The 26,594-nt window shown below is 28.2% G+C and overlaps 1 protein-coding gene across 1 annotated transcript in view; it reads left to right on the top strand.

Annotated features, from left to right (window-relative positions):
• The window catches only part of LOC142328318 (uncharacterized), a 212,250-nt gene that overhangs the window by 127,636 nt on the left and 58,020 nt on the right, over positions 1 to 26,594 (top strand). The window contains exons 3-4 of the mRNA XM_075372024.1: positions 15,722 to 15,923; positions 22,719 to 22,837. Of these exons, the coding sequence (XP_075228139.1) occupies positions 15,722 to 15,923; positions 22,719 to 22,837 (321 nt within the window). The remainder of the gene's footprint in view (positions 1 to 15,721; positions 15,924 to 22,718; positions 22,838 to 26,594) is intronic.

Raw genomic sequence — 26,594 nt, forward strand, 5'->3', positions numbered from 1 at the left:
AACTACTCGATCAATCGCAATCAAATATTTACCCATATTTCTTGGCATAACTGAGAAGGTTTTTAGATATATTTCATCTCGAAATATCTACAAAAAAAAAATATATATATATATATATTTATATATTTTGTAGCAGCAATTTGCCAGTTGAAGCACAAACTTTAATGCATAGAATTAATGAACAGTAAACGGTGAGTCTCTATCACGGTACTGAGTTTGAACTGAATGATTCGAATCAATTAGAAGAATAATATTACAAAAATAATAAAATTAAATTTACGATAAATACTTTAATATTAAATAAATTTTTAAAAAATTCTGTTTAAAAGTAATGGGCTTCCCATGGGGACTGCGTGTGAGACTAGAGTGGTGAAGTATGCGAAAAGCTCGTGGGAGGTTTGACGAATCTCATCATCAACTGGTGACAAACAAGGTGCTCCTGGGGCACTGTTTTGGTAGGTGCAATGGGGTGCTCTTATATCTCTGCAAACAGTCGTCCGATTTTTAAAATTCAAATAGAGTATTTGTTAGTAGATTGAAGCTAACTTTTGCCTGTATCAGGTACACTCTTGATCTAACAGATCACGGTTGTTCGGAAATTGTATACAAATATATAAGGTCTGTCCGTTTGCTATGGTATAAAGCGTGAAACTAACCGACCAATTATTTTCAAATTTTTTGAATACATTCTTGTAATCCCAGGGAAAGTTTTAAGCCATTGACTGAGCTCCTAGCTCTCTTGAAATTTAAGATATTAAAAATATTCATTATTTCTTCGCCCCCAAGGAGGATGAAGTTACGAATAAAAATATTAATTAAGGAAAAAAAATTGATTTATCCTTTTACTTCATTATTATATAAAAGAATGTATTGAAATTCCTAGTTTAAATGGTTAAAATGAAATATACAATTTTTTTTAATTTCCCGGTGAAAAATGTAGATATCAACTTGATTTTTGGTGATCATCATGTGAATATAAAAAATTAATTTCTAGATTTTTTGAAATTCCTAGTTTAATAGGTTAAAATTGATTTTTTAATTTTGGTTGAAATCCAGCTATTTTTTAATTTCTCGGTAACAAATAAAGATATCAATTTGATTTTTGGCGTGTGTAATCATCGTGTGAATATCTAAAAACCAATTTCAAGATTTTCTGTAATTCGACCTTGGAAGGGTGAAGAAAGGTAAAAAATAATTTTGAACAATGTTTGCAAATTTCCCGATTTCTGACTATGCTTAACGAAATATTCAGTAGATTTGGTCTTGCAAATACTCTACAGATAAATATCTAAAAACAATTTTCAGTTTTTTTATTTTTTTATTTCGACTTTTCAAGGGGTGCGATGGTGTGTACAGTGCAGCGGCTAAATCAACACAGCCATGGCCACTGATACTATATCTGCGATAGAAATGGCTGCTCCTGGCTCCGGCTACTTGATCAAAAATGTAAAATAAAAAAAATTGACTGCTACGGGAAAAGTAACTTACCATATAGACCGGGCAAAGCCGGGATGCTAGTTTAATATAATAATTATCTTTATTTATACAAAATTTTACAATATACAAAGCACATAATGTCAATATAAACCGACTAGACTCAGATCAATGGCCGTCAGAGAGGCTGTCAAAGAAACTACTTTTTTAAAAATAGAAATTAAAAAACAAACTAATATAATAAAAATTAAATATCGCACAAAATATAATAAAAAGTGATACAATTAAAAAATATATATAAAATTAATCAAAAATTAATTAATATATGAAAATTTATACAAATCGGGTTTTCTTTTAATTTTTACAAAAATAATATTTGTTTTCCATTTCACACCATTATAAACAAATGAATAGCAATAACAAATAATAACTGAAAAATTAAAAATATTAATTAAATTAATCGAAAAATATATTAAGTACTAGCATCCCTGTCGCGGCTTTGCCCGCTCCATATGGTTACTTGCGTTTCCAGTCGGGGTTTTTTTTTTGTATTTTATATTTTTTTTTAGTGAAGTAGTCAAGTGCAGCCAGTCGGGTGGCACATACAATAACAGTGGCTATGTTGGTTGAACCGTACATTGGTTGCGCCGTACACCGTCACACCCCATAAAAAATCGAAATTCAAAAATCCCGAAATGATTTCTAGATATTTATCTGAAAAGTATTTAAAAGCCCCATTCTAATGAACATCTCGTTTAATGCAGTCGGAAGTTGGGGAAATTTTCAATCACTGTTCAAAGTTTTCTTTACCTTTCTTCATCCCTGTGAATTCGATTTTGGACAATCTAGAAAATAGTTTTTAGATATTCACAGGAAGATTACACAAGCCAATAAACAAGTTGATATCTTCATTTGATACCGAGAAATTAAAAAAAAAAACAAAAAAAAACAGTGCATTTCATTGTTACTCCATTTAAACCTTTTACATTCGTAATTTCAAAAAAATAATTCTTAGTGTGAACTTACACCGTAGAACGTGTACAGCGTAGAACTTGCACCGTTCTAAGAAGAACGTGTATAAATATTTTCATCAATTTATCTTCATTAGTTTTTGCTGGGTGTTGATTATGAATGACTCATGACATGTTTTTTTTAATTAATAAATAAATATATATATATTCGCCCAATATATATATATATATATATCGCCCAGATTTCATCTCCTCCAGTAAAATGAAGCCATACAGAAATTCTTGGAACTTCAAAATCTAAGCTAATCATATGGTTTCATATGAAATTATGGTTTCATATGCTAATTATGGTTTCATATGAAATTGAAATTCAGTCTGACAAATTGAAAAAAATGAGTCCGAAAACTGTAACTTCAGTACTTTTAGAAAACTGACGAAAACTTCAAAAAATGGAAGTTGAAAAACGCACTTTTTTACGTTTGATTTGCAATAACTTTGTTAAATTGCCAATAAGCAGATAAAACTTAATAAAAATTGTAGGAAATTTAATTCTAAACAGAATAATATAAACTAGACAGAAAGCGAATAACAGTTAAATAAAAATAAACTTTTATTTAGAGCCACACAAGGCTAAATTTAACTGGAAAATGATTTTTTTACGTAAAAAATTGTAGTTTTTATGTACTTTATTTTCAGTACTATATTCATACTTAAATATATATTTATATAATATTTATTTTCCAACTCAGCATACGATTCCCAAAATTAAACAATAACAATTAATATATATTTGGAGAATTTACGAACTATTGCTGTGTACAGCCAACCCACCGGGTTGGTCTACTGGTGAATGCATCTTCGCAAATCAGCTGATTTAGAAGTCGAGAGTTTCAGTATTCAAGCCCTAGTAAAGGCAGTTACTTTTATACGGATTTGAGTACTAGATCGTGGAAACCGGTGTTCTTTGGTGGTTGGGTTTCAATTAACCACACATCTCAGAAATGGTCGACCTGAGACTGTACAAGACTACACTTCGCTTACATTCATATACATCATCCTCATTCGTCCTCTGAAGTAATACCTGACGGTAATTCCCGATGGCTAAACAGGAAAATGGAAGGGCTGCTGTGTATATAACATTATTTATTAGATTTAATATATATATATATATTAATGAATTAATTGATGTCAGTTTAATTTCACTGTTTAATAATAAAACATCACTTTTTTCAGGCTTTTTCTGTATAAATAATGAATTTTATTTTTTGTTCTGTTATTTTGTAATAAGAGCAATTGCTTTCTTAGTAATTTGTAGACCTATTATTACTAATAAATCAAATATATTTATTAAATTAATATAAGAATATTATTTCATTTTTTAATTCCGCAGCTATAAGCAAATTTTTGCGATTCCGTAACCCTATATATCCAAATTATCACTCTCAGCTTTAAATATAATGCTGTGAAAACGTGATTTAGTTAAAACGTTTATTTAATTAAATGATTATAAATAATATCAGCTTAAATTTATTTCATTTATGAATACAATAATGTAGATTAATATTTTTATTATGTTATTACCGTAATCAGAAAGAAATTACAGGTTCCAAAAAATACAGTAACCTATTTTAAACGGATAACATTTCTTGTTTAAAACGGATTGACAAACACGTCACTATTCAGTAGGACTAAGCCCAGACTGTACAATAGTGTTATATCTTCACCATCTCTATAGCCAAACAAAACAACAGTGCTGCGGTCCTCCACGAATATGAACTTCGCTTTGTCGACATGTGGGGAGTATACTATTTACTTAGACAACTAAAATTGTAAAAAAATTGTCTTATAATAATGTAATACTTCTAACGGTATACTAATATAATTATGTTACATCTGATGGGACAAATATTTGCTGGTTTATTCTTTTGTACTAATGAAAAAGCTATTTGTTTCATTCTATATAAAATTACTTTTATCTTAGTTAAAAAAAAATAAAATAAAATTTTATTTTTAAATATTGAGGAATAAAATAGTGAAAGTATTGCAAAGGATTGGTTTGGAATATAAGGTCCCTCTTGAGGATAAAAATTTTGTTTTAGAGTTACCTTCAGATTAATAATGATGCTTACGGACAGAAGTAGCTAAAAAATTAAAATTACTGAATTGATAGGCTAAATACCAATAAAGAAAATCAAATCGCAACGTTTGTCATTTATTGACCATAGAGATAAATAAAAATAAATTACGCCTACCCCTAAAAATGCAAAGAGGGAAATTAAAACAAATACTACCATCTTATTAAAACTGGAATATTATTTCAGTTGTAGGATATTTCGTTAAGGTTAATTTTAACACGGGAACCGAAAAAGTGATCAAAATTTTCATAACGGATAAAACAACGTCCTATAAAGATTTTAAATGAATTTATATTCTTGCAATTTTTAATATAATTCGGGAAATTGTTAAAACATTTTGGGGCTATATATGTGAAAAATCATAGAAAGTACTATTTACGAGCGGTTTGCAGGCCCAAAATTTTCCATGCGTTTATTTCACGCTCTACTGTCGATATTTAATTGCCTTAACGCCACTCCTAATAAAGAAAATTAGAAGTAGCTTATAAAATGCAAATGCTTCAAAGGGAGCAAATTTAGAACATAAAAGAATGGGAATGTAATTGCTGGCATTCTGTAAATAATATGAATAGAATGTTTCTAGCCAACAACTACGACTTTTATTAAAGTATGCACTACCACAGCACTTAATTCCATACTTTAACCAAAGCCATGTAAAGCATTTTTAGGATACTTGCTGGACAGAAATATCTAAAATAGTAAATTTTTTTCATATAACAGTACATTTCATTTTTTAGTTAAGAATATGTTTTTTCCAAGAAAGATTAATATTAATAGTTAAACCTAAATATTTGATATTATAAATTTGATCAATTTTTTCTCAGATACACCCAACATTTGTGGAAAAAGTGAGCCCGTAGTATTTGATGTGACTTAGTAATTATTTCGCCCTTTAACTTAAAAATTGTGTAAATGATTTTAGAAACATTTAATGTAATTACAGTTTTTGTTAACCATAACCTAATCTAAAAATAATCTTCTTCAATAAATTTAACTTTATATACATTTATTTAATTCTACTGGTCACCTGTGACGTCACAACATCGCAGACGACTACAGCATCTGTACGTTAGTGAAACACTAGCGCTCCTTGTGGTAAGAGGGGGTACTAATGATATACTATACTCACTTAGCCACTAGTTTATTTAGTATGGGTGGGATTTTGCAAAAAATATTTTTTTTTAATTGTTAACAAATGTGCCTAACAAAAATAAGACCTTAATTAAGCGAAATCTTGAGATATTGAGAGTGACCTTACTCTATAGCCTCACTCCCTTGACCTTCTAAGTTGAAAATTTAATGGCATCAATGCCCGGTATATAGAAATAATCTGACCAAGTTTGGTCAAAATCAGTCGAGTAGTTCTGGAGATGTAAGGTGATTTAGGATGCGACACCGAACACACACGCGTACAAACGAACAGCCGGAAAATTTCCATTCGGTTTTTTTTTATTTTTTGGGTTCCTAGGTGTCAAAACGTAATGATCCGGTAAAAAACGTATATGCCCATATTGGACGGATTACAATACTTTCCCTTCTAAAGCTCTACTCTGCTATAGTGCTAGACGGGAAAGTAAAAAGGGCAGTATCATCGCAAATGAATTCAGATGACCTCGAAATTTTTTAGAACAGAAGTCATTAATATAAATTAAAGAACAGAATATACATTAAACATTGAGAATTAGAAAGAATATTATTAATATGTATATATTTGTTATTTAATTTATTATCTTTCAAATGAGCGCATTGTCCTTTGAAATCATGAGACAGAAAGTTGAAAGTAACAGGGAAAGTGGTTAGAAGTCAATCCAGTTGTCCACTATGTTATTTGTAGATGGTAATTTGCATCTACTAAAATACGTATCATTTTCTTCAAGATGTTGTGTTATTAGTTGTTGCAAATATATAACTCGTACACCTTATATATACACATTACAAGCAAAATATATAGAAGTCATTTCATTATCAATGCGAATCGCGTTCTTTTCATTAAGAAATTTATACATCAGAACTTGTTTTCCTACACAAATCTTTGCTGAGTGCTAAGATTAAAATATTATTTTGATATAAATTTTCATATAAAAAAATTTAATGTGAATTAATATTGTGAATGAATGTATGTGAGGTTAAAGGTGCGAAGAATAAAGTAAAAGTTTAGAAAATTTTTAATTAATTAATTGAATATAATATACAGATCTATTTATTTTGTATTAAATTATAAGATGCACCACAGGTGAACTAAAACTTTCCAAAGATTTAGTATACTTAGTAGGTAGTGTTTACTTTATTCTCGTGTTATTTCATTGCATGAAATTTATCAAATGAATCGTAAAAGAAAACGTGTTTAAATGTTCAATCTAATACAGGATTCGAATTTATTTATTTTATGAAATAAAAAGTACAATTTAAAAACAGAATTACATATTTATGTTAGTTAATGTGATTAGTGTTTAATAGAACATCGACTTTCTAATTAATCTAAGAGATTACCATTTCTCACTCTTATGTAGTTGTATATATTCGGATATCATATCTTACATTATACTTTTAACTGATATCAGAGTAAAGTGTTAACAGAAAAAATTAATTAAATATAATTAAAATATGAAGGATAAGATTTTTGATGATGATGATGAAAATATAAATAACAAATTCAAAAATAATTTTACAACGAATTTGTTAAAAGAAGTTTTAATGTTAAGTGAAAACATTTTTGTTAAAATATCTAACGTTAAATCCATTTGTTACGTGAGCTTAAAATTTTTAAAAATAATTGGAATAGCAATTACTGTGGAGTAAAGAAATTTTTCTTTAAAAAAATGTTAAACGCTAAGAAAATAAAAAATTGTTTTGACCATCGGACAATGTACAAACTGGTTTATAATCATTCTTAAAGTTAATCTAAGCTTAATTCTAGAGCTATGCTGCAAGAAGGAAAGTAATAATAATCTTTATTCCACAAAATAAACAATTAAAAATGAAAATAAAATTACTTACAGTTATAAATTCTTAATGCATAAGCTTAGTAGACATACAAGCAATCAATATAAAATAGAAGTAAAATAATAAAAGTAAATAATTATTACATTATTACAAATTATTATTATTATTATATTATTACAATTATTACAAGTATGGTAATCAGTTAAAAAATGAGGTATGGTTTCTTGCGTTTCTAGACGTTTCATGACCAAGGGACCCCAAAAAAACAAAAAGTGGGTGATAATGTTGGTACTTACGTGTATCGGTTTTGATTAAATTTGGCACAGAGACTCGTGTATGTGAGGAAATTCGTTGGTAAAAGTTTGGGATCAATATCTCCAAAGGGTGGGGTAGATATTTCTTTGGGGTCAATTTTCAAAAAAAATTATAAACATAACCCCACTTTATATTAAGCTCAGTACATGATTATCTTCTTTTTTTTTTTTAAATTGCCAAAATCGTTAAATTCGTTTCACAAAAATCGAAAAAATCTATCTTTTTTATTGCATATTTTTTAATTTGGTTTTTTTTAATTATCGATTAAAATATAGATTTTTTGAATCTTTTAAATATTTTTCATGTATAACAATTTTGTTGTCAGCTTTTTAATTACACTTATTTGCAAAATTCTCTTTATTAAATGCAGATATGCATTTAATAAAGTATCCTGTACCCTTACCTTACACTAATAGACGACATAGAATACAAGTCATTCCTGAAAAACATATTACCATTCTACAAAATAAATAAATTAATGAATATTTGAAGTGGGATTACTGTTTCTTTGTTCTCCGTGCCAATTATATTATTTATATTTACATATCAGCATGGTAAGTGCACCGAAATACATCGCCCTAATATGAATGACTGATCATTCAAATGACTGAAATTTGTATGATGGGAGCTCGTAAAGTGTTCCTCATTATTATTAAAGAAAACTCATCTAACTACATTCTTTTGTACATCACTAATATACGTCATAATTGCAAGATAAAATGGGGCAGATAGCGTTAAGTAACAAATAGTATGCCTATCAGGTGAAACAATGTAATATGTACACCGTTTCCAGTCGGTAGGAGAATAATTAATTAGGGACGTGTCATGATTATTATAAGAGTGATTTGTTTTCGTATTAGGTTATGAAATAACTATAATTAAAAATAATTTAGGTAGTAAATTTATATTTAATTAATTTATACTTAATAGAAAATTACTTCACCAAAATTGTCCTTGCATGACTGTTACGATTGCTACATATTTTTCCTTAACATTGAGGTCTCCTTATTTACAGTTTTATTGTCCTTGTCAAATTGCACGGAATTATTTCCTTTAAATGAAGAGGAACTGTATTCAAGTCGGAGTCGATCATCATTTCGTTTATTTGTTTTTTTTTGTTACCAATCATTTAATCGCTCTCTGGTTTGATATAATACTTCTGATCTTAATTTGTTCACACGTACTCCAGTTTTCAAATTTTCTCTATATTCTTCATCCTCTGTTAATCCTGTTATTCTTTCCTTGGTCTTAACGTTTTCTTCCTTTTTATATGTATCATCTTTTCTTAATAATTTTATTCTTTCTTTGGCTTTAACATTTTCTTCCTCTTCATATACATCTTCTTGTCGTTTTTTTGAGACATATTTCTTCATGTTATCTTTCTTTTTCCTTTATGATAGTTTCTTTTCCATTTTTGATTATTCACCAAATAATTCAATAATAAAAGCTGAATATTTTACACTGTTAGGTCGTAATTAATATTTGTAACCAGTATACAGGAGTTCACTATATGGAATAGTTTAATTATTATTGACTTTTATTTATACGACACACCAGAATTCTGAAACTTCTGTTAAACAGTAACTCACGAAGATCCAAATAATACTGATCATATAATACGAGTAATAAAGGGACTTTCACTCTATCTTTATATTTCATGTAAGATTGCTGAATTAGGAATTGTATAAATATTTGATGTTAATAAAAACTAATATTTCAACAGTTGTGTAACTGCTCAGTTTGTTAAAGAATGGAGGATTGTATCTCACTTTCAAATGAAATAAGTTTAAATGAAATGCAGCAAAAAATGTGTATATATAATTTAATAGGCGTACATGGAAGTTATGTGGTGTCCACATCAGATATTTTTTTGCATAGTTACAGAACATAGTAAAAAAAACTTTTAATATTTTAAAACAAAAATAAATCCGATGGTTCTAGGTTCAAATTCAAACCATACTTGACATTTCTACGATACAAAATTTCCAGATTATATTATATAACCCCGCACACTTTACCAGCTGATATGGTAAATTAGATTGCTTTCCCCAACTAGTTTTCCTGCTACTGCCAAGTCACTCTCTCACTCTCTCTTTCACTCTCTCTCTCTCTCGTAGCTGAAATAGTGTGGGTGTGTGCGTGTGTAGGCAAATGCAATTACCGCTACCGGCTTGCCAGGTCTGACGTAGCTGTAATGTAAGTGTAAATGCACCGCGAAACATGTAGTCTGGAACAAACTGAAGTCAACCACTCCTGTAACGTGTGGTTAATTGAAACTCAACCACCAAAGAATAACGGTATCCCCAGTCTAGTATTCAAATTCACATAAAAACAAATGCCTTTTCCAGGACTAAAACCTTAGATCCCGACCGTAGAACTCTCGACTTCGAAAATCGCCTGATTTTGCTATGATGAGTTTATTAGTACTATACTAAAATAAATTTATTATTATTATTATTATTCTTATTATTATGGCGGGCCGGCCTCCAGGCGCGACTGGTAACATCTCGGCCTTTCATCTGAAGGTCTGTGGTTCGAATCCTGGTCAGACATGGCAATATTCACACGCTACAAAATTCATTCATCATCTACATAGTATAAGCCTGTTGTTATATAAATAAATATTAATTATATCTATGTTGTTAAAAATATATTTATATATGAGCAGGATGAAATATTCAAATTTTCTTTAAGAGGTTTATGTGTTTATTACCATTTAATAAGATTATTTACGTCAAACATCTTTTCACATCAACCTTTTTTCTTTTATCCCAAATTTCTCGGAAAGTACTAAAAATGCAGTTACGGAATTTATTTTTTTCCAATTTTCTTCAAGTCATATTTTATATAAAACCTAAATTTATCCCTTAATTTGGATCCCAAGAATTATAGTATGGCTTAATTTTACGAAGGCGCAGAAATCAGGGAGAAATCTTTTGTCAGCCGACACTCACTAACGAAGCGTTTTCGAACTTAAGCTTATATGAACTTTCTTCTTTATTTTCAGGAAAGTATGAACACGTCAGGAAAATTTGTGACATTCTTCATGAATCACTCTGTATAAATATTTATTTATTTCAAAAATTAAAACAGTTTAAATTATGATTAATTATTTATGTTAATCTCACACACATGCAAACTGTTAATGAAAGAGAGAGAGAAAAAGAGAGGACTAAATAAATGCTTAAGTATTTGTCTAAATTTTCATTTAAATCGCAAATTTTATTGAAAAATAGGTCACTTTTGGTGACAATAATATTTTAGTTTAAAATGAGAACCAAGTAAATATAGTCTTTAATTAAAAAGATTGATGATACAAACATTAAATAAAATTATATTTCACATAAAATAAATTATTATGTTATGTATTCTAACATCACAAGATTTCTTTAGATTATATTTAAAATAAAAAATTGTTTACTACATATAGATAGATATGCGTGTCGGTGAATAATCAATGGGATTTAGGCGAATATAAAACCATCACATACCCTAAACGAAACGAATCATGTTTTCAATCAAAGATTATTGTTTATAGAAAATTTCAATATCTATCAACCTTCTCCAACACAAAAAGAATCGTTCAGTAAAAGTCAAGTAAACTGAATTTTACTCATTCATTAAAGATTAAAAGGAGAGAAACATGATGAAATGCAAGTATCCGAGGCGTCGGGAGTAAACTACATGACGTATGAAAAAATTGATTAAAAAAAATTAATTAATATTAGTATGTACTATATTACATAGGTTAAACTGCTGCATTTCAGAAATTGTATGTAATTAAAAATAACTATCATTACGACATGGTCAAAGTTGCATTTAGAAAAAAAATTACATGTCTACTACATTAACTGCTACGAAGAGAAAATTACCTAATGATCAAAATAATGAATTACTATCAACCTATTATTGCGGACAGCATTTCTAAAACAAAACGCCGGCAAATAATTATTTTCTTGTGAAAGTTTTCTTTTGTAAATCGACCTTACGCAAAATGTTTAATAATATTTTTACTTAGAAATATCATTTCCTCCAAGATGTAATAAGGTTATTTTTTTTAAATTATACCTTATATTATTAATATTGTATTTAATTACCAAAATTTTATTTTTTTAAAACTTATAATAAAAACATAGCAGTTTTACTTTCTTATCATCATAGCATTAGAGTTATGCTGCAAGAAAGAAATTACAGTAATCAGTCAAAAAATGGAGTATGTTTTTTTTTTCATTTCTCTACGTTTCATAACCCTGGCACCCCAAAAAGCAAAATAACGTAGAGGGTAAATGTGTAGGTATGTGCATACGTTGGCGTGTTTGAAGCTTAATAACTGTTATCTGGATAGACCAATTTTCATGAAATTTTACACAGAGACTCGTGTGTATGGGGAAATTTGTTGATAAAATTTTGGCGTCGATATCTCCAGAAGGTGGGTAGATAGTTTTTTGAGAGTCAACTTTTTCAAAGTTTTGGGGTATGTCCTTCTTTGTTTTCCAATGAAAGTGATAGAATCGATGAAACTAATTCACAAATGTGTTAAAGGAAGAAGAATAAACATTTTAGAAAATCTAGAAATCTTTAAATTAAAAAGTAACAACAAAAGGATCATAAATGAACAGGTCAATAATCAAGCGGATATCCTTTTCAAGAACCTCAATTTACTGAAAACAGGAAATAGATAAATAAAATTAAAAGATAAGCATAACCATTAATAACAAATAAACAAGAAGAAGCCCAGATAAGGCATGACGTCAAATAAAGGGAGGAGAGTTGACTAAACGCTATATAAAGATTAACAGATATTTAAAAATACTAGTACAAAACGTTTTGACGATGTAGTGGTCCGAACCCCGTCAAGTGATTAAAAAAATGAAACTAAGAAAGGTAGGCAGTACTAAGCATAGAAATGGTAGAGATCTTAGCACAAAAGATAATAGTAATTATTATCTTGACAACAAAGCTATTTATTTATTTATTGCATATTTTTTAACCGAATTTCTTTTAATGTCTTCCTAGACATAGTTGTAAGACAAGTGATCCAAAAAAAATACTTTGCGGGCAATATTGGTGGTGGGGGAGCCAATCAAATTTTAAAGATATCAATTTTTTGAATTTTTAAAACTTTTTTTGGTTTATTAAACATTTAATTATTAAAAATTTAAATAATAAACTATTAGTAATAATATTACAATAAAATTTTAACATAATTCAACCCCACCCACAAAAAATAAATTTTAGATAACTTTTTAGTGGTTGTACGTATTTTTAGTGGATTTGTTTCTACCATTTAACAAAATAAACGTAGAAAAATCAAAAAGGTTTCTTGGAAGATGATTTTGGCGATGGGGGAACAGAAAAAATTCAAAAATACCGATTTTTTAAAAGCTGTTTTTTTGGTTTATTTAAAAATATAATAATAATTTTACAATAAAACTTCATCATAAATTACACCTCCCTCAAGAAAAAAAATTTAGGTTACTTTTTCGTGTATAATTAATTATTTTTCTACTATATAAGAATACATTTCAATTCCGGGAAAGTATTACAACTTTGTTGTCTACTTTTTTATACTTTTTTAAAATAATTATTTCTTAATGAAATACCAATTACTTGAATAAAAAGACAAATAACTTGAAAAATATCCCAATTGGCTGAGGAAATAAAAATAAGACTGATTACTATCCAATTAGTACAGTATATTTTTATTTTTTATGCGGTTACACAATGATGTAAAGTTGAGTTAATAAAAAAGGATAATTTACTACGGTTTAAGAAAAATTTCAGTAATAAAATACGTTAAAACGTTAACAAATTTGACCACCCTCAGTTTTTGTTAAAATTATTATTAACATTTGATTAAGGTTCAAATTTATCGGATAAATTATTATAATGTGACCAGTATAACCCACAAAAACCATTTACACGAATTTATTACCAAAACACATTAGCATATATCAAAAACTTGTTTTCGTATTGAGTTATAGTGAAAATATTGCCTCCGGTTACAACTGAATAAATAAAGCTTTATTATATGGTAATGATAACATGTTTTTATTTGATTGATTTTATCGTATAATAATATATTCAATTTCTTTAAATTATTATCAATTGATTTTTTATTTTATTTATTTTAGTATCATAAGAAAATAATTCAAAATAGGATTCTTCTGTTCACTCTGATCATTGAAGCGTAGTATAAGGTTATAAAATTACTGTCATTATTTGTAATGACAGGCAGTAAAAATAGTCCTATTTCAACCTACTTGATACCATTAAAATATTTTCAATATTATTTACATTGTCAAGTTTAAATTTAATTATGTTACGCTTCACAAAGTAAATTTAAATAATTTTTTAATAGGTACAGTCAAACTCATTCTTTTACTTTTTCTTTCTGATTTACTAATAATAAAAAAAAAAGTTGCGTTATTTTTATTTCATTTTCAGAAAAGTTTTTGTATAAATAATCTTGTGATTATGAGTAAGAATTTAAGATATAAAATGTTAAAGAAAACACATAACCCGTACTTCTACGAGCATATAATTTAGTTATTAGTAGTGAGGTAAAAGAAGTAGACTAATTTCAAAATTAAATAACTAATTAACGACAAATTAATTAATATTATTAATTAAGTATTTAACGATGAAATATACTTAATTTTAAACATCTGTTCTTTGTTCTTTACTTCGAATTTTATTTATTCGTAATGTTAAATTCCTTTATATCCTTTAAAAGTAACTTTTTTTCAAGTGTCCTTTTATAAAACCAAATACACACCGACAAACGTTGTTGAAAATTATATTCTGAAGAGGATTTTACAGTAATAGTGTATTTATGTTCTTTCAGATTAAAACTTTTTAGTTCTTTATACTTTGGCGTCTTTTTTTTTTACTTTCCCTTATACTTGTCTTTTTAGTTTTACTTTCTTACGAATCCTTTCCTCGTAGAATATTAAAATCCAGTAACTTCCGTTTTTTATTTATATGTAATGTATCTTCATTTTTTTGTATGTTTTTTTTTCTGCACAGCACATTTTTATATGCCTTTATATTTAATTTCGGAAAATAATCTATAACAATTGTTTAAATATTTTTTAAAAATTTATTTAACCTTTTGTTTGCTTTGAAAAAGTGAGCATCAACAGTAATTAGCCCGTTGGAAATTTTTAGCGTATGAAAAGATGCCATGCCTCGCTGGGAGTCGAACCCGAGATTTCCGCACAAAATCCCTAAACGCTACCTACTCAGCCAAGAAGGTCGGCTGAGTTTTTAATATTTTAATTTAAAATACAAAAAAAAAGTCTTAATTGAGCCTTCATTTAGCAGTTCGAGGTCCTTACCGAAATTGGAATATATTTTCGGGAGACTATTACAAACCCTCGTTATATAATTTTGCGATTGTCTATTATTAATTTTTTTTATGACTACTAATTTATGTTTTGTAATTCTTTATTACCCTACCCCCTCCACCGCCAGCTAATATAGCTAGAATAGCTATATTAAAAAAAATGAGGTATCGAGTTTTTTGCTAATGTTTATGTTTTAGGGTCCAACTAGTTCATCTAGTCAACAAAAAAAAAAAAATGTTGACTGATTGTAAAAAAAATGTTTACAATAAATAATAATTCAATAATAGCAATAAAAAAAATATGAAAAAAAATCAGAAGTTATTAGTGAAATAAAATTTTATGTACTTGTGTACATGAATGTATATGTATATGTATGTTTATGTATGTGTATATGTAATTTAATAAGCGTAAAAGGAAGTCATGTGGTGTCCACATATTTTTTTTTTTGTTTTTGCTCTAATTATTGTAATTGTTATTATTAACAGCTAGGAAAGTCGAGCAATACTTATTAGTTATATTTTAAAATAAAATTTTAAGCCTTTTATTTTTACTCCTTTTTTTTTATTATTTTAAGGTTTCACGACATTTTCATCAAACTAGATTACCGGTGCCAACTAGTGAAACCATAGCTTTAGTTGCAGCAGAGATGGGTGCCGCTACTTACGAAGAAACGGTTGAGACAGATGATTCACGCAGAAGTGGCCGACGAGTTCAGAGAAAGTTAGTCACTGGAGTTGAAGATATTGACGGAAATGCTGAATATCAGGAATATCAAGGTACAAACTTGTATTATTGAATATAATTAATACAGTACTAGTATTCAAGTTAATTTAAATATCTTTTAAATAATGTATTGTACTTTAATAAAATAATAATGTGAAATGGAATCGGGTTCATTCATTTTTTTTTTAAATTTAAATCTGCATGTTTTCATAAGTAATTTTTCAAGATGTAAATTGTTTATAGAATAAGAACTCTAAATATAAATTTGTTTTTAAAAATAATAAAAGTTACAAAAAAAATTTCTGGAAGACTTAGAACATTTTTTATGCAGTATTAAATTCGAAGTTTTTTCTGTCAGTAATTAAATCCCATGTTTTTTTTTTTAGTTTTTTTATTAACACAAATAATTTTTGTAATGATATTTTAATTTCTTAAAGAAGACTCATAGTTTTTGATAATAAATTCCTAAAGAAGGTCTTTGGCCACATAAATGAAGATATATAGTTGAGAATCAAGAAAAACAGGGAGGACAGAGACTAGTATAGGAGCCTGACATATCGACTCAAGGGAGGAACAGAAGAATTAGGTGGACAGGTCATGTTTTCGATGAAAAGGAGGATCCCTCTTAAAATAATTAGGATTGGGCAAAGCAGAAGGAAGGAGGCCACCAGGCAGACCAAAACAAAAATATAGAACTAAGTTAAAAAGGATCTGATTAAATTGAAGGTGACAGTTTGACAAAGGAATATGGAAATTTTTGGGGTAGCAGTAATATATTTTAATTACCTTTAAAAAGGAAGTTTCATATTTTAAATTTTTATTTAAATTTTCTTAACAATTTTCTTCTACTTATAGATTAGTCATAATTCAAAAGTATACTAAATCTAATTCCTTACTCACGTAAAAAAAAACGTGTAGCCAGTTTTATTTAACATCAGTGTTTTACAGGAATCTGTTTATTAAATATATCTGACTATTGGAAACATATCTTTATTCTATTTCCTTCATTTGCCCAAAGAATAAAAGCTTTGCAAAATTATCCACGACAATTAAATCATAAAAAATATTGGTTTAATTTAAAAATTAGTCTGCCTGTTTCTTCTATATATATATATATATATATATATATATATATATATACATATTTCTTTTTTAACTTCCGGGACCACTGTTAGATATTGTTTCAGAGGATGAGATGAATGACAATATCTGTAGCGTGTGAAAATGCCATGCCTGACCGGGATTCGAATCCGGATAAAAGGCCGACACGCTACCACTCGCGGATGGAGGCCGGCTTTCTCTCTCTCTCTCTCTCTCTATATATATATATATATATATATATATATATATATATATATATACACCTATAAAACAAAACATTCTGACTGACTCGTAATCAACGTCCAGCAAAAACTGCTGAATATAAATTGATGAAAAGTTGTATAAAAATTTTTCTTAGTGTAAGTGTACAGTAAGAAGATTTTTTTGAAATTCCGAGTTTAAAGGATTAAAATGAAGTAACTATGAAATGTACTTTATTTTAATATTTCGGTAACAAATGAAGATATCAACTTGATTCTTTGTATGCAATCTTTATCCGAATATTTAGAAACCAATTTGTAGATTTTTCGAAATTCTACCTTGAAAGAGGTGAAGAAAGGCAAAAAAAATTGAACAATGATTGCAAATTATTCTTCATTTCCCCTTGTATTAAACGAGATATTCAATTGATGTGGGCTTGCAAATAATCTTTTGATAAATATTTAAAAACCATTTTGGGTTTTTTTTTAATTTCGATTTTTTAAGAGGTGTGACGGTGTACGGCTCGGCGGCTCAACCAACACGGCCATTATTACTGTGATGACTCTGCCTCCGGTTATTTGGACAAAAAACATATAATAAAATAAATTAAAAAAAGAACGAGAAACGAAGTGCGGTCACCTCCTAGTGGTGTTTGTCGGGAAACGCTAAGAACCGGGCGAAATACATTTTTACCCCCAGGAAGAACGGGTTACCAGTTATAACTACTACTTTTAATATTGAGGTCGACTATTTTGAAACCCGTTTTCTTCAGATCACTCAAAGTTTCGGGTCCTATCTTTTGACCAAACATTTGCTCTGAAGAAATTACAATACATTGATAGTTTTTTTTTTTAAATTGAACAGGCTTTTGTTAATTATAAGTAAATATTATTCTCACAAGTATGAATTTAATGAACACAGAGTGATCCAGGAGGGAGAGCCCTATGATGGCTAGTTGCATTTATATTTCAGGATGATATTTCTGAATTTTCTTTTTCTTACTAAAGGCTAAAATTATATTGATTTGGTTAATTGATTTTAAAAGTAACTTACGTAAGATAACTTAGTTTTGTAATATTATTTTTAAAAAAATACATATGAATGGCATGAATAACGACGTGCTTATAACCGGGAATGGAAATAATATTTTTCATTAATTTTAGGTTTGCTCCCTCACAACAGGTCGTAAGCCCGATTAAAATAAAAACCTAGTTTCATTTTAGTTGACTATTTCTGAAACTACCGTTATTTGAACCCCAATAACCAAATGCAAGATTAAAACTAATATTTAATTTTATCTTTAATTAGGTTTGAATTGTAGTCTTCAAACGCTATTTTAACTATATTAATCACTTCTTAATTGATTAGATGAAATGAAATGTAATCCATTAAAGTTATAGAAACGAAAATTGTAATATATTTTAATTCAAAAAATAATTTATTATAAAACAAATTAGGGATTTTTTAAATAATTTATTAAAAAAAAAAATCGTGTTCGTGACAAACACGGCAACTAAAAATTAAAAATGTTTTTCATATTTAAAAGAAAATTTAGAATGATTCAGCAGCTATTTTCAGAATAATTTCTATAGAGACTACTTTTTTTATACATACGTGTGAGTTTGGAACGTTTGTACGCACGTTCCATGGTTCTCAATTCACTCAATCATTCACAGTGCTCTATAAAGTTTATTTAAATATATAAAGTAATATTTTATAGATTCTCTTGTATCTTGTTTTTTTATTGTATAAAATAAAGAAAAAGTAAAAATGTTATTTATCAAATTAGAAGTAGTTTGATGAAGTAAGAAGCTTGTATTAGGTTTAGGGAGGTGATTACCAAATAAGAGTTAAACAAAAAGGGGCAATGACATTTTAATTTATGGAAACTCTAATATATCAACGTACTGTCTAAGAAATAAAACAATCTTCTGTTAATATAAATTATATTATTTAATTTTCAAGGTTAAGGTATACACTAAAGATTTAATTATTTTAACCCATTATCAATTTTAATTTTATTATTTATAATTACTTTTGGATAGTGGTTTGTGATTAATTATTTTTAATATATATTATTAATAGATAATTACTGAAAATAGAAACATAATCATATAAATTATTTATTATTAAAAGAAAAAATATATACATTTATTTACTGTAGGCACTACTATTACAAGGTTTCCATTGTTCCTTTCTTATTATAAAGGATTCACTTACAATTACATTTCCTTGACCTTTAGTATTTTTTAGTCTGTAAATTTTTGTATATCCGGTAAAAGGAGATGATTTTATATTGTTTGTTTTTTTAAATTTTGTTATTAAACTATGCATTAAATTCAGTGTATCTAATAATAGCTCTGTACTCTTAATAATTTACTATTACTCAAAAGAGTAGTCAATTTATGAATAGAATTCTTTTTTAAAAATAAGATTTAATTTGCACGTGTTTTTTAATACGAAAATAACACTAATGACAATGATTTGTTGATGTGTAAGTAATTACACTCCTTTTTTTTCCTAGCGTCATTCATGTCTAATGAAATCATCCTATTTATTATTTGTTAAGTTTGCTTGTTGGTTACTTATACTTCATACAGTACAGTAATTATTATTATCACTTTATTAATAGATAAGAAGTCTCTCATTAAATTCATTATAAGTCAGAAATCATCCTTTGATTTCTCTTACATCTCTTCTCATTGAATAGATGTACGAGTTTATATGTTAAAGAAATTCGGTAGGTTAGTTGTAGACATAAATGTTTACTGGCTATAATTAGTTAAAATACACTAATGCATTATACTACATTATTAGAGATTAACAAGTTATAATTTGGAATGTTTTTAAGCGCGCGTGTGTGTGTGTACGTACCTCATAATTTTCAGGGATTCGATCCTTAACCTAGAGTAATAGAAAATTCCAAATCATTCAAAAAAAGCTAATAACAAAATTGTTATATTTTCCTGGCAATGATTACTTATTCTTACACAGTAGAAAAATAATCATAAAAAAAAGTTTAAACAATTTTAAAAAAAATCGATATATTTTACTTTTTTCTGCTTCTCACCTCTAAAATCCCAAGAAAGTTTTTTTTTTTTTTTGTACTTTTACTTTGTTAAATGAAAGAAACTAAAAAAAATTCACTTAAAAATTAATATAAAACCAATAAAAATTTATCAAAGATTTCTTTTTGGGGGAATTAAGATAAACTTTTATTGTAATATTATTATTAAAAGTTTAAATAAATCAAAAATATATTTTTTTTAAATTCAAAAAATTGATTGGCTCTCCTATCCCCACGCAGGGTGGTCCAAGGGGCAGAGCCCCTGACTAGACGGAAAGTGTTCGCTTCGCTTGCCCTGACAAACATCCCCTGATCTCGATACGAAACGCAAAGTAATCATAGTTGCGAGTAACGTAAAGCCACGTTTAATGATGAAATTTACTATTTTTTTTTACTCAGGACAAATGAAGATATCACACTGATTTTTGGTGTGTGTAATTTTCACGTAATCTAAAAACCAATTTATAGATTTTTCGAAATTTAACCGTGAATAGGGTGAAGAAAGGTAAGGTAAAAAAAACTGAACAATGCTTGCAAATTTTTCCCATTTCCGACTATACTAAATGAAATAGTCACTAGATTGGAGCTTGCAAATACTCTTCAAATAAACATATAAATATTCGGGTTTTTTTTTTAATTTTGAGTTTTTAAGGGGTACAACGGTTTACCGCTGTGATTCAACCAACACAGCCACTGTTTCTGTATTGACAATGCGATTGGGTGCATCTGCCTCCGGTTACTTGATTAAAACACTTAAAATAAAAGGAATTAAAAATAAATGAGAAACAAAGTACGGTCTTCCTAGTGGTGTAAGTCGTCGGCTAAAGATAAGAACCGGGTAATATGCATTTTTACCTGCACGAAGTACGGTTAACCAGTTGTAATTTATATTTTTCAGATGGAGGGCGACTATTTTTAAATCCACATACTTGATCACTCAAAACTAAGGCCTGTACTGACCAAACTGTTGCTGTGAAGAAATTACGTTACACTGACAGTTTTTTTAATAAATTGAACAGGCTTTAGTTTTTATTTATTATTATTCTCACACTGAGAGGTCCAGGGGGCATAGCTCCTGACTAGACGAGAAGAACGAGCGTAGCGAGCCCTGACCGGCTAAACATCCCCCTGATCAGGAAACGCAAGTAACCATATAGCGCCGGTGAAGCCGAAACGGTTCTCTTAGTATATACGAGTATGTATATGTTATATATGCTTATAAAGTAACTTGTCCTGAATGTATGACTCATCAACGCCCAACAAAAACTATCGAAGGTAAACTGATGAAAATTTGTATGCACGTTCTTACGGTGTAAGTGCATACTAAGAAAGAAGTTTTAAATTCCGAGTTTGAAGAGTTAAAATGGATTTTTAAACCCGGCTTTATTTTTAATTTGTCGGTAAGAAATGAAGATATCAGATTGATTTTTGATGTGTGTAATCTTCATAGGAATATATAAAAACCAATTTCTAGATTTTTCCAATTTTATCTTGAAAGGGGTGAAGGAAGGTAAAAGTAATTTGAACAATGATTTTAAATTATTCCTATTTCCGACTATATTAAACGAGATATTCACTAGACTTTTTAAAATATTCGTTAGAAAAAACCATTTACGGGATTTTAATTTCGATATTTTAAGAGGTGCTATGTTGTACGGCAACTAACACCGTCGCTGTTACTGCATATGCGACGCGACTGGCTCCACCTGCCCGCAGTTACTTGATTAAAAAAATATAAAATAAGAGTAATTAAAAGATTTAAAAAAATATGAGAAATGAAGTACGGTCACCTAGTAGTGGTGTTTGTCGGGTAACGATAAGAACCGGATAAATTACATTTTTACCTGTTCCAAGTACAGGCAATCAGTTATACTATCTTTAATATGGAAGCCGACTGTTTTGAAACCCACAATCTTAGATCATTCAAAGTTTCGGGACCTGTACTGACTGACCAAACTGTTGCTCTGAAAAAATTACAATACACTGATAATTTTTTATAAATTCGAACCCGAGACTTTCCGAATGAAAGACTGAAACATTACTACTATATTACCGAGTTCGTCGTTGTCACTTCATGTGAAACTTTGATGTTTAATAATAATATAACAATTTGTTATATTTTAGATGTATAATGGTCTCAGAACCTCCAGTTAAATTTCACAACTCGTATAAAACACAAACTCGTTAACATAAAATGAACACATTTGGCTAGAAAAAAAAACGTAATTTTACCTAGTTTTACTATAATTTCATGTTTATTTATGTATCTTTATAAAGTAAAAGATAAAAGAATATTTTTACGTCGAATCAGTAATTGTTTACTTGTTAGTAAAATTGAGTAGAAAGTTTATAATACTATGATTGTAATATTCATAACTATTTTCGCAATACATTCATTGTAATAAATACGTCGTAAATGAATAAGTAAAATAAAATTCAAAACACTAAAATATACATAAAAATGCATTTATTACTACAGGTGTGATGGGACGTCCAGGAATTGACTTCCCAGTTTTACCAAGTATACCAGTCACGTCTTTCAGCTGTCGAAGTGTGAGAGCACCAGGTTATTATGCAGATTTGGATACAGATTGTCAAGTAAGTGTTGTAATATATTTTTAAATGTAATAATGTATTTAAGTTATATTTATTCTGAATGAATAAGTATTTTGTAGTTAATTTTTTTATGTTACTTAGCTTTGACTTATTTTTCATTTCATTAATTAGTTTTGAGGATTTACTTTAAATTGCAAATTTACTTGTGACTTCCCTTTAACCTAGTTTATAAATCGAGCATAATATTAATATTTATTAGCTGAAGGAAATGAAATTTGGATGAAGCAATTTAAAACCTACTATCACGTTTCTCACGCGCACGCGCATACACGCACGAGCGCTTGTGTATGTAGTTTGGCGTTTACTTGGATGCGGGAGAATTTTCAATAAATGTTGCAAAGATGTATGTCCGTTGGGATGAGACGAATACCTAAGGGGTTTGCTCACCACATTGAAAAATGGTGATGTTATCTCTACACTCAATTCAGTTATTTTCCACTAAACCAATCTCTTCTTTTCCGTTCTTTTTTTCCGGTAACAATTTTTCACGTGATAAAAATTTTGAGAGGTAATATTAAATTCAGGGAAAAATTGATCCTAAATACATTTTGCCTGAAATGAATGATAAGTAAAATTTATATACATGTTTTTTACGAACAATTTACATGAGCTTTATACAGAAAATTATCGAATAATTTTATTATGTCAATTAATAAAGAAATAAACAATATAAATTAATAAGTGAGTCAGTACTTTTGTTGGTATATCTTTTTTGCATATTGTTTATTTTTTTCTTTGCTGGAATCATAGACCACTTGGCAGGAAGGTGCATTTTGTTTTTCATTCCTGAACTTTTACCTATCGCTAATGACGCTAACAACAGATTATTTCTTCTTCAAAGACATCCTGAATGGAGCAGGACAAATCAAGTTATAGCTATAATTTAGCCGTGAATACTCTAGTGACCTTTATTATAGATATATTCCTATGAAGGTACCTTCTTCTCAGATGTTAAACCAATTTCGTCACAAAATGCATTCGCCTCGGTCTTTTAGATACACTCATAGTTAATTACTTAACTGGTAAAGTCTCTTACAATATTACCAATGTTTTTTTTTTAAAGGTAAGTATTATAACGCGTGAAAGATTAAATTATTATTAAAGTAATTATGTAAAACTAACAATTCAAAATAAAATTATTTTTTTTCAACCGTTAATACAATCACACTTTACAATTCTTTCGCTACACCCCATAAATCCTAATGTTCAAAAAAAATTTATAATTATGTATCGATTGATTTAAACGTATCTAACTGAATGATGCTACCGTATAATTTTAAAAAATCAATTACTGTCATCTGCAGCTTGTTTTTGAATAAAGAAAGACTATGTATCCGTAAATCTGCAATTGTTAAAAGGCACGATCATCTGCTTAAGTGGAACTCAATTTCCATATAACACGTACAGAGTATAAATTTTTTATTGGGTATCATAAGATATAATTAGTAACATTAGTATTTTTTTCATTTTAAATTCTTTTTAGAAGCGGTTGAAGTGGAAAACATTTTTTACACTGAATAATTAATAATGATTCTACTACTCTAGGGATGTATAAAGGAAAAATATATAGAATGATTCACGAAGAATCTAACAAACTTTCAGAACATGTTATACTGGTGAAAAGAAAGAAGAAAGTTCATATTAACAAAGGTATATATTTACGGCAAACATAAAATAATTTTTTTTCAACCCCAATCTTTTGTCTTTTACTCCAGATATTTGAAGGATTACATAAATACAATTCTGGCACCACCTATTTTATTCAATTTTTCAGGTAAAACCACTAAATTCACCGCTTAATTTGAGCCCCAAGAATTACAGTCTGGCTTAATTTTACCGAAGGCGCAGAAATGACGGGGAAATCATTCAATTTTTATATGAGTTTTTTCGTTATTTTCATCAGTAGAACATTTTCTGAAAGTTTGTTACTTTTTCTTGAATACTCATATATTATTAACCTTACATTCTTCTAATACACTATTACAATTCTTCTTCGTAAATTAGCTGATTCCGAAGTCGAGAGATAACGGGTTCGAATCCTAATAAAGGTAGTTAATTTCCTTTATTGGTATTTGAATACTAGATCGTGGATACCGGTGTTTTTTTGTGGTTGTGGTATATCAGGAGACTTCTGGATATTCAAACGAGAATAATAATAATACCTGAAGGAGAAAGGTTCATTAATTTGTTTTCATTATCTTTTCCAATTATTTTTAGATTTTCAAATGATTTTCACCTAGTGTTGTAAGTAGAGGTTTCAGTTGTATGGCTGAATTTAATCTAAATTTCAGTAGACTTGGCGATTCAGTGAAGAAGAAAATAAGAACTCTCTTCGTTCTTCACGTTTGCCTAGTATGCCTGGAATTGGATGCTTATTTTGTTTTACCATGACTAAGAAGTATTTATAAGAACCCCATGTTTTATTTAGATCGTTTACAATTGTCCCGTTATGGTGCATTATATTGAGTATACTAATGTATTGCTCCTTGTCTACTGAAAAAAAGTAATATTTCTGCGTAAATTTATTCATAACAACTATTTTATAATTGTAACTTTTAAGATTACCAGAGTTGTAGGTTTTCGTTAATCCATAATTCGTTGTTTTAGGGAAGATTCAGATTATTTAAAGTCGTCATAAATTATAATTTGTTGTGCAACCGAAAACCAAATAATATGAAAAATAATCTATTTTTCAATTTCCAGTATTTTCAAAAAAAAAAAATATATATATATAGACTTTATATTTACCAATAATATAAAAAAAAACAACAAAACAAAATTTTACATACAAAGTGGAAAAAAATTACTATATACGAGTACTATAATAGAAAGTGACGTAAGTTCTGTAGGCTATAGTTAAGAATAATTCTATTAGAAGTAATTTTCATGCTGTCTTTATTTTTTAAACATGATTCGTGTTTCTTTGGTGTGCAATCTTCTAGGCGAGCACTGTTCACAAATAAGGTATAATATATTATGCTGATTCATAACACTTTAAAAATCAGTACTTTAACGTATTTACTTATTTCTTATTCCTTCATATAATCAAATAAAATTAGATATAATATTTTTTAAGAGAAATAATTTAAAGAAAAAATTGTTTTTCTTGATTCAATTATTTAAATATTAGAAAAATCTTTATAAAATCTTAAGTTATAAAACATGAAAAAAAATTTCAATTTTTTTAAAAGAATTTGCAAAAAAAAACTTCTCTACAGGATTTTTTTTAGAACTATTTTTGGAGATATTATACTAACTAAAAACTTCAAGAATATCCCCTCACGTTTCAATTTATTTATTTCTAAATACCACTTTCCCTCAGTCATTTTTTAGAATTTAAATAAAACTACGTTTTTATCGACATTACTTATAATATTATCTGAAAATTTATTTTAATAAATCTGCTTTTATGAAGAAAAAATTAATTTTCCACGTATTTCTGACATATTCTGACTATTTTATAAAGTTATTTAAAAAATCATGCATTTCTATTTAAATTGCTTTAAATTATCAGTTGTCATTTAAGACAGATTTTATTGTCTAGCAACTTCATCTCAATTCAGTTCAGGTTTCATTACATACAAAAACAACACACACACACAAACACATTTAAAAAAAGTTTTTTAAGGTTATTTTTCAAATTAAGATGACTAAACACCTCTACAAATTGACACCTTCACACTGTTCATCACAGAGACTGGCTATATAGTGAGGATCAATACTGTCAGAGAAAGAAACT

This window comes from Lycorma delicatula, chromosome 7 (genome assembly GCF_047948215.1).
Source record: "Lycorma delicatula isolate Av1 chromosome 7, ASM4794821v1, whole genome shotgun sequence".
NCBI lineage: Eukaryota > Metazoa > Arthropoda > Insecta > Hemiptera > Fulgoridae > Lycorma > Lycorma delicatula.